The 14,497-nt window shown below is 39.4% G+C and overlaps 1 protein-coding gene across 1 annotated transcript in view; it reads left to right on the top strand.

The window, feature by feature from the left end:
* Positions 1 to 5,410: 5,410 nt before the first annotated feature.
* LOC146785446 (uncharacterized) overlaps positions 5,411 to 14,497 on the top strand; it is a 294,542-nt gene continuing 285,455 nt past the window's right edge. Inside the window, exons 1-2 of the mRNA XM_085633048.1 lie at positions 5,411 to 5,420; positions 5,523 to 5,665. Of these exons, the coding sequence (XP_085489174.1) occupies positions 5,411 to 5,420; positions 5,523 to 5,665 (153 nt within the window). The remainder of the gene's footprint in view (positions 5,421 to 5,522; positions 5,666 to 14,497) is intronic.

The following is a 14,497-nucleotide window of genomic DNA, read 5'->3' as shown; positions in this document are numbered from 1 at the left end:
CCCTGAACTTCATGTACAAGGGCTCTTTCTGCACTATGTACAAATGTCATTTCTATCTTCATCTATGGGGTCGCAGGGTTATCTACATATCCATAACATCACTAATCTATAAGCACATCTCAAGGCATCTTTTTATTATAAAAGATGAGCATCCCGATAGATTGATGGAGGAGACACTTCAACATACACCCAGGGTCCGTACATGCTGAGATTTCACCACGCAGCTGTCTGACATCTTGTGAGGGGTGTCCAGTTCATGACCAAGATGGGGGTCCTTCAGTCTCTGGCTATTTTGTTTGTTGAGAGGTGCACTCTTTTTTGAGTTTTTTTATTGATAATCCTCCTTAGATGAACATTTTCAAAAATAATCAAATGGTGCTGCACCACTATGTGTGCTTTCGACACACGCTACTATTCAGCAAAATCTACAAGAACACATTCTTGGCTGCTATGTGCACTATTCATGTCAATTCATACTGAATTCCTCACAATTTAAACCACAGTTTGCTTCGTTTTGCTTTTTTTCAAACATTTATTCTTTTGATCATCATATAATCAATTCATTATCCTTCGTACCATAATGCTAGTACTTAATGCATATTCTTTACAGCAAAAATGATCCTTCATCAACATTTTTCTCTAATACAAAATTCAACATATAACAAACATATGAAAACATATCACTTTATCAAACAAAAACATTGTTTTCTGTTCATTTATCAAGCTTGATGCATTTTGGGGACTGCAAGGTCCCTTCCTCAGGGGAAAATATTTGAAACCCAAATAAAATATTAAGATTTCGACAATTATAATAAACATGGAGTCTCATATACTACCAATAACCCTTCATGCACTGTGGGTGCTAATGTACCATTCCTGGTATTTATGCCACTTCATTGTTCATTCTATATTCGATCAGTTCAAAAAAGTTATTTTGTTTATATGTGAAATCATTTATGTATAATGCATGCCAAGTTGTTCATGGTGGTGCATAGTGGAAACGTAGTATGGATGAAGGATAGGCTGACCAATGCGGACTGATGTTAGTTTCCACCCAGTCTATTTTTTACACTGTCAACTTCTTTGCGGTTTAGTCGTTAGTCTTTTTTCATTAGGTTTATCTTTTTCGTTCGTTCATTCATGACGAGCGTTTATTTCATACTTGACCTCTTCATCAACAACAGCGTGTCTATTATTATTATACGTTCAAATATGGCAGACTGTTCCCATGGATTACGAACGCTTCAGTGATAGTGGACTGTTTTTAGTTTATTAGTCACCGGGCAGCTTGTAATTTTGAACTTGCTGGTCCCTTTCAGGGATCTACCATTGGGCGTAGGACAGACTCGTGTGAGGAAATTTTATGCTTGTAAGGTGAGCGAGGACACATTATTTCTAATGGCTTGAGTTGCACATGATATTGACTGGTTTATATTCTATTGCTCCTCATTTTTGACTCTGCGTTTCTCTGGATTGTATTTCAGATCATAAACAAAAGAAGTGGCATAAATACCAGGAATGGCAATTAGCACCCACAGTGCATGAAGGCTTGTTGGTTGTATATGAGACTCCATGTTTATTATAATTATTTAACCCTTTGGGTGCTCATGACAAAAACAGTTCCGTCATGAGCACCAGTGGTAATGTGCTCATGATGGAACCATTCCTTCATGAGCACATGTTCAGAAAATCCCTCTGCTGCAGACAGCAGAGGGATTTCCCTTTTTTGTGCCTGGAGAGGTGGGGAAGAGCTTCCCCAACCTCCCCAGGCCTATTTTTGCATTTCTTTGCAATGACGATTGTGAGCATGGCATGCAATCGTCATTGCAATGAAAACGAAACTGAAACTTAGTTTCTGTTTCTCATTTTCGGTGCTTGTGGGGCTATCTCAGCCCCCTGAGCACCGAAAAAGATGGGCGAGGTATTGTTGGCTTTCTGACTAGAAGGATATACTCGTAACTCATGTCGATGGCCTGAATCTATATTCTTTCCATAACCATATAAAAAAGAAAAAAAAAAAAAACATTTAGATGAGAGATTATCTTATTTTTTCCGCTTGGTACGTACTGTAGATGCTTAATATTATTGGATACTATTAATATCGATGTGATTCTGCTGATTTACTGGGATGAATTATGCAAACTTTGTCGCTCATTGCGTTCTCGCACTTTCTAAAAACAATATAGATGAGAGACTCTCTCATTCTTATCACTTGAGTCACCCCTCATATGTTTAATACTTACGGAGATTACTAATACCAATACAACTTTGATGTTTTGCTAAATATATTTAGGAAAATTCTATTGTTTATTTCTATTCTTTGTTCTTTTCTTCTTTTTTGTTTCGTAAATGACAGTGCTGTGAAAGCCATCTTTATTATTTACTTGAATTCGCATCGTGGAATTCTCTATTCGATCGTGTGATTATATTTGAATCATATACCTTTTGGAGTCACACTGACAATTGTATGTACCCTGCATCGTCCAAGTAGAGGTGAGACTCCTTTACATTTTGATATTAATCTTGGGGCGTATTTGAGATACTCCATATCAATATAGACTATTGATCTTGACACTACTATATCTGCTCATGCAATTTATGAATATACCAGCATTCATGATGATCTATTAGCATTTACACTGTATTTCATTTGAATCAATGTCTTCTATTAGCTCTTATATCATTTTTGTATTTGAATGTATAATTATGTTTTTATATAAATAATTGACTGATGTGTCTTTGTATATATATATGTATCGTAATTTATATTTGTATATATCAAAGTCTTTGAGTATGGTCTTATGTGTTTTTTGTAATTTTTAGGATGTTTATATATGTTGCATATACATGTAGTTATGTCTGTATATTTGTTTGTTACTTGTTTCAGCCCTGAAGAAGTTCTTGCCTCTTAGAACGAAACGCGTTGGCTGATGTCTCATTTTATGAAAAAATACATACAAGAATTAAAGGAACTTTAAGGACTTCCTATCACGTTTGGACTTCTTACTGGTGCACCTTCCTCTTTTGTTAAAAAAGCCCTTTCCAATAGTACCCTTCCCTAGTGGATCCCTGTTTGGGGCTCACCCCAGGAGGGGATCCCCAAGCAGGGATCCACCAACTAGCACCAGGGAGGGGGGAGCGGCCACTTGGACAAGGGCCTTTGCTTCCCCCATATTGTTTTGAGCACAACAGTCTTTCTGCCCTCTCTGTGGGGCAGATGGGGGCAGTAGCCCCCAATCTGCCCCCCAGGGTGGCAGGAAGCCCACTAGAAACCAGGGATTTTTTATTTTATTGAAGTTGGGGTGGGGGCTGCCCAAAAAAGGCATGTCAATGCCCACCCAGTGAAACGTCAGTCTTTTTGCCCCCCCCCGGGGGCAGAAAGCCTGCGGGCAGAAAGCCACTAGAATCAAGGGATTTTTTTCTTGACGTTGGGGTGGGGACTGCCCAAAAAGGGCATGGCAATACCCCCCAGAGAAATGTCAGTCTTTCTGCCCCCCATGGGGCAGATGGGGACAGTAGCCCCGAATCTGCCCCCCCCGGGGGGGCAGAAAGCCCACTAGAAACCAGTTTTTTTATTGATGTTGTGGTGGGGCTGCCCAAAAAGGGCATGACAATGGCCCCAGCCCCCTCCAGAGAAATGTCAGTCTTTCTGCCCCCCCAGGGGGCAGATGGGGGCAGTAGCCCGCCAATCTGCCCCCGGCAGGCAAAAAGCCGACTAGAAATCAGGGATTTATTTAAATTGATGTTGGGGTGGGGGCTGCCCAAAATGGGCATGACAATGCCCCCACCCCAGTGAAATTCCAGTCTTTCTGCCCCCCGGTGGGCAGATGGGGTCAGTAGCCCTCAATCTGCCCCGGGGGCTGAAAGCCCATCAGAAACCAGGGATTTGTTTTTATTGATGTAGAGATGGGAGCTGCCCAAGATGGGCAGGCCAATGCCCCCACCCCCCCAAAACAAAATGCAACAGTCTGTCTGCTTCCTCCCTGGGGCAGATGGGGGCAATAACCCCTGAAACCGGGAATAAAAAAAATATTAATGTAGGGGTGGGGCTGCCAGAATGGGCATGATAATGCCCCCACCCCAAAAACAATTACCACAGTCTCTCTGCCCCTCCCTGGAGGCTTATTGGGGCAGAAAGTCCACTAGGCCTCAAGAATTGTTTTTTTTAAATTCAGGGGTGAGGTCAGCCTAGAAAGGTCATGCCAATGCCCACATCTCCCCAAAACAATGCCATTGTCTTTCTGCCCACCCCGGGTTGCCTATCGGGGCAACCCACCCCCACCATTTTCCCCCAGGCCGGCAGAAAGCCCACAAGGCACAGACTTGTTTTTAGCAATGTGCCTACCTGTGGATTTTGGGCCCTGGCACATAGGGAAACTTAGCAAACCTGTACATTTTTTAAAACTATACACCAAGGGGAATCCAGGATGGGGTGACTTGTGTGCCTCTCACCAGGTTATGTTACTCAGAATCCCTTGCTAACCTCAAACTTAGTTAAACAAAAACACATTTTCCTCACATTTCTGTGATGGAAAGTTCTGGAATCTGCAAGTATCCATAAAATTCCATGCACCCCACATTCCCCAAAGTCTTCCGAGAAAAATGGTACCTCACTTGTGTGCGAAGGCTTAGTGCCCGCAACAAGAAACAGCCCAAAACGCAACGTGGACATACTACATTTTTATACTGAAAACTGACCCTTTTTTTGCAAAGTGCCTAGCTGTCGATTTTTAACACTAGCTCTGCCGACACCTATGGAAACCTAGCAAACCTATACAGTTTTGAAAACTAGACACCCAGGGGAATCCAGGATGGGGTGACTTGACTGGCTCGCACCAGGTTCTGTTACCCAGAATCCCTTGCAAATCTCAAAATTTGTAAGAAAAAAACACATTTTCCTCACATTTCTGTTGTGGAAAGTTCTGGAATCTGCGTGGATCCACAAAATTCCACCCACTCCGCATTCCCCAAAGTGTTTCAAGAAAAATTGTACCTCACATGTGTGGGTAGGCCTTGTGCCCGCAGCAGAAAATGGCCCAAAACGCAACGTGGACACACCCCATTTTACAGTGAAAACTGACACTATTTTGCAAAGTGCCCAGCTGTAGATTTTGAACCCTAGCTGTCACGATCCTCTAATCTGGACATCCTGTGGTCTTAGTGATTTTCATTTAACATTGAATTCCTAAGCGTGTTTTATGCTTTAAGGAGAATTCTGTGCTTACATGTGCTAATATTGTACCACACACTGTATTATGTAAATGGACCTTATTGTATCTGTTGTTGCCCCTGTCACATTTGCTGCCAAATACATAACCACAAATCGTTTCCTTCCTTGACAAACACTCTTTGGCGGATCGTTATTTTCATGAAGAAACGCCTGTTTGTATTCTTTCTACATCGTTTCACCATGCTCCATTGTGAATATGCAAATTAACTTCTTCCGATCTCAGGCGCGTTGCTGTTTCGCGCTAAATATGTTCCCTCGGCAGCCGCCATACTTGGTTTCCTCTCTATAAAAGCGGCCGCACCCAGTCACACCCTGCAGGTTATTGTGAAGCCTTCCGGTGTAGTTATCCTGTTCGCGCTGCTGCCTCCCGTCTTCAAAATAATTCCCGGTTGGCGAGAGAAAGCTCAATTCAGTTCAAGATCCGGTCATTGTCAGGTAAGGAACTTCGGTCTCCTGTTTTAAAAGCACAGTTCCTGGAAATATCGTCCATTATACAGAAAGCAAGAACAGCTTTGAGATTGGTTTAAGAAGTAATTGTTCAAGAGGTTGTATTTGGGCATGCAATAAGAACTTATTTTCAGGATTTCACGGACAAATAGACTTGGTAAAACTTATTGGATTTGCTCATGACATAATTATTGCTTTACGAACAGTTTTGCGACAACATGAGACTTTTTGGGTTGAATTTGCAACAGTATTACAACGTGAAGGTGGTGTTGTGAAATACAAAAACTATTATATTTTCTTGTTGAATCCAACGAATCGTGAACTAAATTCAAGTGAACTAAATGCATAAGGTTAGAGGTGACTTCAAGATTTCTTGATATATCTCATGAACATTGACTCAAAAATAAAACCACATACAAAAAAGAGACAGGATATTTTTTTTTAAAGAACCCAAGATCCATCTGTGAAACAATATAAAGAATCAGAACTGAAATAGTGACAGCAGTTCCATTTAACTGATTTCTTGTTTTCAGGTAATAATGAATAACTTATTATAGATTGCATGATATATCAGACAGTTTCTTCTGTTCCAGATCTCTCTCCCCGCAGTACCCTCCCTAATTTCCCTTCCTCCCCATCAGGCCATCTTGATACTCTGCTAATTGTAGAATGCAGAGTCAAGGCTGCCTGGAGGTGGGTCTCTTGAGGGTACTGCTCCTGAGGAACCGGATCCTTGACACTAGCTCTGCCGGCACCTATAGAAACCTAGCAAACTTATACATTTTTGAAAACTAGACACCCAGGGGACCCAGGATGGGGTGACTTGTCTGGCTTTCACCAGGTTCTGTTACTCAGAATCCCTTGCAAACCTAAAAATTTGTAAAATAAAAGAACATTTTCCTTACATTTCTGTGGTGGAAAGTTCTGGAATCTGCATGGATCCACAAAATTCCACCCACCCCGCATTCCCCAAAGTCTTCAGAGAAAAATGGTACCTCACTTGTGTGGGTAGGCCTAGTGCCCGCAACAGGAAACGGCCCAAAGCCAACGTGAACACAACACATTTTCACAGGGACAACGGACCCTTTTTATGCATAGTGCCTAGCTGTAGATTTTTAACCCTAGCTCTGCCGGCACCTAAGGAAACCTAGCAAGCCTATACATTTTTGAAAACTAGACACCCAGGGGAATCCAGGATGGGGTGACTTGTCTGGCTCTCACCAGGTTCTGTTACCCAGAAACCCTTGCAAACCTCACAATTTGTAAAAAAAAATACACATTTTCCTCAAATTTCTGTGGTGGAGAGTTCTGGAATCTGTGTGGATCCACATAATTCCACCAACCCTGCTTTTCCCAAAGTCTTCTGAGAAAAGTGATACCTCACTTGTGTGGGTGGGTCAAGTACCCGTGACAGGCAAGGGCCCAAAACCTATTGAGGCAACTTCAAAATTACCTATCACAAGACAACCTGGTTTTGCAAGGGGGGTCCCATGAGTTTATGGCCCCGGGCTCGGCGGCCATCTAGGGAAACCTACCAAATTCACACATTTCTGAAAACTAGACACCCTGGGGAGTCCAGTAGGGTATGGATTGCGTGGGTCCCCCAACATTTCCCTACCCAAAATCCCCTGCAAACCTCAAATTTAGCTGAAAAAAATCGCTTTTTTCTCAAATTTCTGTGTTAGAAAGTTCTGGAATCTGCGTGGATCCACAAATTTCCTTCTACACAGCATTCCCCCAGGTCTCCCGATAAAAATGGTACTTCACTCGCGTGGGTGGGTCAAGTACCCGCGACAGGCAAGGGCCCAAAACCTATTGAGGCAACATCAAAATTACCTATCATAAAACAACCTGTTTTTGCAAGGGGCGTCCCATGAGTTTTTGGCCCTGGGTTTGCCGGCCACCTAGGGAAACCTACCAAACCCACACATTTCTGAAAACTAGACACCCGGGGGAGTCCAGTGAGGTATGGCTTGCGTGGATCCCCCAGCATTTTCCTACCCAGAATTCCCTGCAAACCTAAAATTTAGCTGAAAAAATCACTTTTGTCTCACATTTCTGTGTGGTAAAGTTCTGGAATCCATATGGATCCACAAATTTCTGACCACCCAGCGTTCTCCCAGGTCTCCCGATAAAAATGATACCTTACTCGCGTGGGTGGGTCAAGTACCCGCGACAGGCAAGGGCACAAAACGTATTGAGGAGACATCAAAATGACCTAGCACAAAACAACCTGGTTTTGCAAGAGGGGTCACCTGGGTTTTTGGCCCAGGGCTTGGCGACCATCTTGGAAAACTACCAAACCCACACATTTCTGAAAACTAGACACCCAGGGGAGTCCAGCGAGACATGGCTTGCGTGGATCCCCGACGTTTTCCTACCGGGCACCTGACATTATCTCAGTGGGGCAGCCATTGGAGAGCAACTGGACCGCAGAACTAGGCTTCATCCCGTCATCAAGTGACTCGTCTCCAGGCAGCACTCCCCAGAGGCATCTACCGACCCAGGCAGTGTGTCCGAGTCCAGGGCAGATCATTTCTGCTCCTTTCAGCAGGGCCCACTGCAGCCGCAACATTGCGGCTGGTCCGCAGAGCTAGACCGTTCCCATCGCCGGCCAACTCGTGTCCAGGCAGCATCACTCAGGCGTATCTACTGGCTCAGGCAGTGTGACTGAGTCCAGGGCACACCATTCTTACTCTGTTCACCTAAGTGGGGAACAGGATAACTTAAGATTAGGCAGGGCGGGTACAGAGACAGAATATGGAATCAAAAATATTGAGTCGCAAATATTATGGGTCAGAAAAATCGACAGCAAGATTCTCGCTGTCAAGAATATCAACTTAAGGTAAGTAGTATTGATTTTAAAAATATCGAAGTGTTTAATATCGTTTTCAAAAATATAGTTGTTAAAAATATTGTTTGTTTATTAATGTTATGTATTTTATTATATAATTTATATGTATGTGTTGTAGGTTTTTTTGTTTAAGAATTGTTTGTATTTTTAATATATGTGCTACATTTTTAGAAATTATAATAAAAAAATATTGAAATGTTGCGTTTTTAGTTTCTTAGCGGGTTGTGGGTTTATAGTACAATAGGATGGGAAGTAATTTAATTATATTAAATTCATTGATTATTTTTTATTTATTAATATTGTTTATTTGAGATGATATGGTGTTAAATGTGTAAATTAATATATTATAAATTAATTATTGATTGATTGTTAATTAATTTAAATTAATACATTGGTAATTAATTATGGTAATTGTGTGATTAATTTTAGGTGTGTGTTGTGTTAATAGGTGTTAAGGGTGGGAAGGAATGTATTTTTAAGTAATGAATTAATAATTGGATGTTAATTAATTTATTTTAGTTATTTACTATGCAATTAACTATGGTAATTGTGGAATGAATTTTAGGTGTGTGTTTTGGTGTTTATAGGTGTAAAGGGTGGGAAGTAATTTGTTTTTATTTACTTAATATATAGTTGTTAATTAAGTTTAATTATTTGATATGTATTTTGGGTACATGTTTTAATTTTTTGTCTGTTGTTTTAACTTTTAAAGGATAAGGAGTGGACATTAAATACATTTTAATTACTTTATTATTGATAGTTTTTAATTAATACAAAAGTTTTAATTGTGTTTAATCATTTTAGAGTTTAATTTAGGTGTGTGTGTGGTGGATATCATAGTGTTAAAGTGTGTGTAGTCAATTAATGTTTGTGAGTTTTTTTCTATTAATAATATTTTTTAATATTGATTATTAATCATGTTAATTTTTTAGATTTTTTTAATTGGTGTGGTGTTATAGGGTAGGAAATAAAAAAATACTTTTATGTATTAATTTATTTGTTTGTAAATATTTTCTAGTTCAAAAGATTTGTTTAATACATTTATTTATTATTTTATATTATATATTATTTGTAGGATTTTTTATACGTAAATTATATTATAATAATTTTTCTTTTTTATATATTTATTATATTTGATTTTCCATTTCTAAATAGTATTTATTTATTTTTATGATTTTATTCATAATTAATGTTTTTCATTTTTGTTTTAACTGTTTGAGTGTGAATAGCTATTTTTGTCTCTTCGCTATCTAACACTGTCCCTAATGTTGCACTCAGTGGAGTGGGAATAGTTATTTTTTCCTCTCCACTATCCAACACTTTCCCTACTGTTGCACTCACTAGAGCGGGAGTAGTAATTTTTAACCCTCCGCTATCCAACACTTCCCCTACTGCTGCACTCACTGGAGTTGGAATAGTAAATATTTAGACCTCCGCTATCAAACACTTTTCCTACTTTTGCACTCACTGGAGTGGGAATAGTAATTTTTACCCCTCCGCTATCCAACACTTTCTCTACTGTTGCACTCACTGGAGTGTGAATAGTAATTTTTACCCCTCCGCTATCCAACACTTTCTCTACTGTTGCACTCACTGGAGTGGGAATAGTAATTTGTACCTCTCCGCTATGCAACACTTAACCTACTGTTGCATTCAGTGGAGTGGGAATAGTCATTATTACCCCTCCGCTATCCAACACTTTCCCTACTGTCACTCTCACTGGAGTCGGAATAGTAATTTTTACCCCTCAGCTATCCAACACTTTCCCTACTGTTGCACTCACTGCAGTGGGAATAATAATTGTTGCCTCTCCACTATCCAACACTTTCCATACTGTTGCATTCACTGGAGAGGGAATAAAACATTTTACCCACCCGCTATCCAACAGTTATTCTACTGTTGCATTCAGTGGAGTGGGAATAGTCATTTCCCTAGTGATTGCGAATAGTAATTTTTCCCCCCTCTGCTATACAACACTTCCCCTACTGTTGCTCTCACTGGAGTGGGAATAGTAATTTTTAACATCCGCTGTCTAACACTTTCTCTACTGTTGCACTGTTTGGAGCGGTAATAGTAATGTTTACCCTTCCACTATCCAACACATTCCCTACTGTTGCACCGTTGGAGTGTGAATAGTAATTTTTACTCCTCCGCTATCCAACACTTTCCCTACTGTTGCATTCTTTGGAGTGGGAATACTATTTTTTTCCCCTTTGTTATGCAACACTTTCCCTACTGTTGCTCTCACTGGAGTAGGAATAGTCATTTTTACCCCTCCGCTATTCAATACTTTCCCTACTGTCGCTCTCACTGGAGTGGGAATAGTAATTCTTTCCCCTCCTGTACCCAACACTTTCCCTATTGTTGCACTCACTGGAGTTGGAATAGTAAATTTAATTATTTTGCTATCCAACACTTTCCGTAAGTTAAAATATTTTTTAATAGTTTAATGTTTTGATTTATTATAGAATTTTTTTTTATATTTAAAATTATATATAGCTATATCTATATCTATATATATAAATTCACTGAAAAAACCATAGGTTTCAGGGGCGTTATAGTTAGCTGGACATTTCCCTCGTACAAAACCCTAGAAATTCCCCCGTTATAGTTACTTCAGCTAACTATAACTTGCGCCCCCGCAATGCACTGCTAATGACGTCACATATTACATCACTCATGACCTGGTCAGTGACATCCCTGTACTTAGTGACTGTAAGTATGAGTGACTGTACAGGTGAGTGAGTCAATGAGTGGGTATGGTGTTATTGGTATTGGAGTATCTATGGTTTTGAGAATGGAGGTCTGAAATTTTGATTGAGTATATCAAAGGGTGTGAGAAGATGCACTAATTTATCACATGGATGACGTCATCAGTGATGTCATCAGTGATGTCATTTCAGATGCCATCAGTGATGTCAACAGTGATGTCACTGACCATGTCATGAGTGATGTAATATGTGACGTCATCAGCAGTGCATTGCGGGGGCGCGAGTTATAGTTAGCTGAACTAACTATAACGGGGGAATTTCTAGGGTTTTGTATGAGGGAAATGTCTATAACGCCCCTGAAACCTATGGTTTTTTCAGTGCATTTCTAAGGTTTTTTAAATGCCAATTCCTAACTATAATGCCCCTGAAACCTTTGGTTTTTTCAGTGAATTTCAAAGGCTTTTTAAATGCCAATTCCTAACTATAACGTGCATGAAACCTATGTTTTTTCAGTGAATTTCAAAGGTTTTTAAATGCTAATTCCTATCTATAACTTATCTCTAAAGATATCATGTTTAATGATTTTCATTGGATTTCTATATTTTTCAATTTCAGTGTGTCAATTTCATTAATTATGTTTTTTTGAAATTCTTTTTTAACACTATTTTTTTAACCTCTTTTTTTCATTTAAATCTTTTCAAAATTAAAAAATATTATTTGTTTTTATTGGGTTTTTCAAACATTTTTTTATATTTTTTAAAATATTTTTTTAACTATATGTTCAAAAATGTCTTTTATATATTTTTTTCCATGTTTTTTGGATCCGCGCACCCTATGCGCACTGTTCTCGATCCCTATGCGATAGCATCCGCACATGGTATGTGTTGGGTACGTGTTAAGTGTGCGATCGCAACACGACCGGTACGCGACTTCCAGCCTATACGTGACACGTTCGATGACATTTCCACGCTTCCGCGATGTGTCATATGCGTGCAAGAAGCGGTAGGTGCGCGGATCCCGCAAAATATTTAACATTTAAAAAAATATATATATATGTATTTCATATGAATATTAATTGAAGACAAATTCTAAACTAGTCTTAAAAGTAATATATTTTTACATCTAATCCTATATTTCTTTTTAATTCAATTTCGCGGATGCACGCTGGGTGCGTGCTGTGTAAGCGAAGGGTGCGTGGATCCCATGTGACCTGCAAAAAAAGAGATTTGATTGGTTCATTACACTTCCTGTTCTAACTATTGAAATACCCCACCCATTTCAATCATTCTTCATTCACCTTCTTTGGTGGAGCATCTCTTTGCAGAGAAGAAGATTTTTTAGACTAAGTTTACACTTAGCTCTAACTTTTTTCTCCTAAAAATGGCTTCAGGGCAGCAGGCATCACCTGCATCTCCTCATACATCTGAGGATGAATTTTTGGAGGAGCCAGCACGCACACCACGTTTTTCTTCAGTGTTGTGGACATTTTTTACTTTTCCAGAGGGGCAAACGAAGACCAATGCCACCTTGGTCACATGCAAGATTTGTAAAAGAGTGCTGTCTTGAGGGGATCCGACAAATAAATACTCATGCGGGACAGCCAGCATGCTGAAACACCTACAGGCCCTTCATCCTGTCAATCTTGCACAAGAAGAATGCAGACGGATGAGAGACACTCCTGCTCCTGCGACTTCCACCTCATCGCAGCCGAGCACTTCAAGAGTGCATCCGTCAGCCCAAAACTTGGACATCCGTCCTCAATTTCAATTTTTAAAAGTGCTCTGCACTAAGTGCAATACGACTTGGGGCTACGGGGAGCAGTCGATCGATCTGATCTGCCGCCGGCAAGAAAGTCACCATTGCTATTTTTTTTTTTTTTGTTCCCTGAAGTTCATTGTTTTGTTCCTCCTGTTTTGTCACAAAATTGTTGGAAAAACCACAAAAAAAATATAAAATAAGAAAGAAGAAAATAAAAAGTTCTTCTAAGAACTATCCTGGTTTAAAAAAAGAGCTAAATTTCTTTGTTAGTGTGTGAAGGTTTAGATGAATGTATGTGTAGTATGTAATTGACTGAATGAATGCATTAGTAGCGTATTGTGAATGTATAAGTGCAGAACTATGAGGAAGTGCTGCAGTAACCTCTTTAACTGCAGTGTGCTGTAGTACTTCCGAAGCACAGGGATGCAACATATGTACATAAATATGTTGCAAATCTATGCTTCTCTCTGCCCGGCTGCTTAAACTGCAGCCATGTGGTGACAGAGGCACCCTTGCACCATAGTGCAAGGATATCTGTGTCATGTGCTGTTTGTTTTTCTGCAGGAAGACACACCTTCCTGCACAAAAACAATGAGAAAATGTATTTTTCTCCTTCAATGTATGCTGAACATTTTAGCATGCATTGAAGATATAAAAATGTGGAGAAATGAAAACAATTCTCCTTGTTGTGCTTTCCTACACCAATTTTAGAATGGTGCAGCATTCACACACATATCGAGATTTATGATTTCTGATAAATCTAGAGATGTGTCTTGTTCTATGAGTATTCAGTGCAATCATGCACAACAACACTTATAGAACACCCTTTCAACGCAAAGTGGTGTGTATGAAGAGGTTGTATTTACATGGAGTAGAAAAAGTACACAGAGTGCCTTTTCCTCTCTTTGTAAATATGAAAGAATGTCTTGCGCAATAACTGTGTTACAAAAAGTGACATATTTCCAGTTTTAAAATTCCTTGAAATGATAGAAGGTAAGAACAGAGTTTTGTCTGCAAAGATGTTCAAAGAAGAATGATTGAAATGATTGCGGTCCTTCAATAGTGACAATGGGAAATATTATGAACCCCTCAAATCTCTTTTTTTGCAGGTCACATGATACCTGATTAGGGTCAGATTTCAAAACTACATAGGTGTAAATAGAGTGTTTTTAGAAATGTGTTTCAACTTTGTAGCTTCTTGCAGACCTCCTCAGTCTGCATATTGAGACTTAGTTAAACTTACCTTCACAGTAATAGGAATAAAAAATGGTATACATTTTTTTCAGATTTTCATTGCAATCTAAATTGATATAAATTGCTTATTTTAAAATTTGGATCTGTGAAAGAAAAGAAAAAAAAAATTATAACATTTAATAATACATTTTTTACAACACAGCATACTTTCCACAAAGTAATTTGTTTGCCTTTTTTGCTGTTCTCAGAATATATTGAATTTCCCTAGAAATAGTGATTTCAATCGAACTCATCACTTAACAG

The sequence above is a fragment of the Triturus cristatus genome, chromosome 11, assembly GCF_964204655.1.
Source record: "Triturus cristatus chromosome 11, aTriCri1.1, whole genome shotgun sequence".
NCBI classification, from domain to species: domain Eukaryota; kingdom Metazoa; phylum Chordata; class Amphibia; order Caudata; family Salamandridae; genus Triturus; species Triturus cristatus.
The sequence above is the reverse complement of the archived record's forward strand: the minus strand, read 5'-3'. Positions and strand labels throughout refer to the sequence as shown.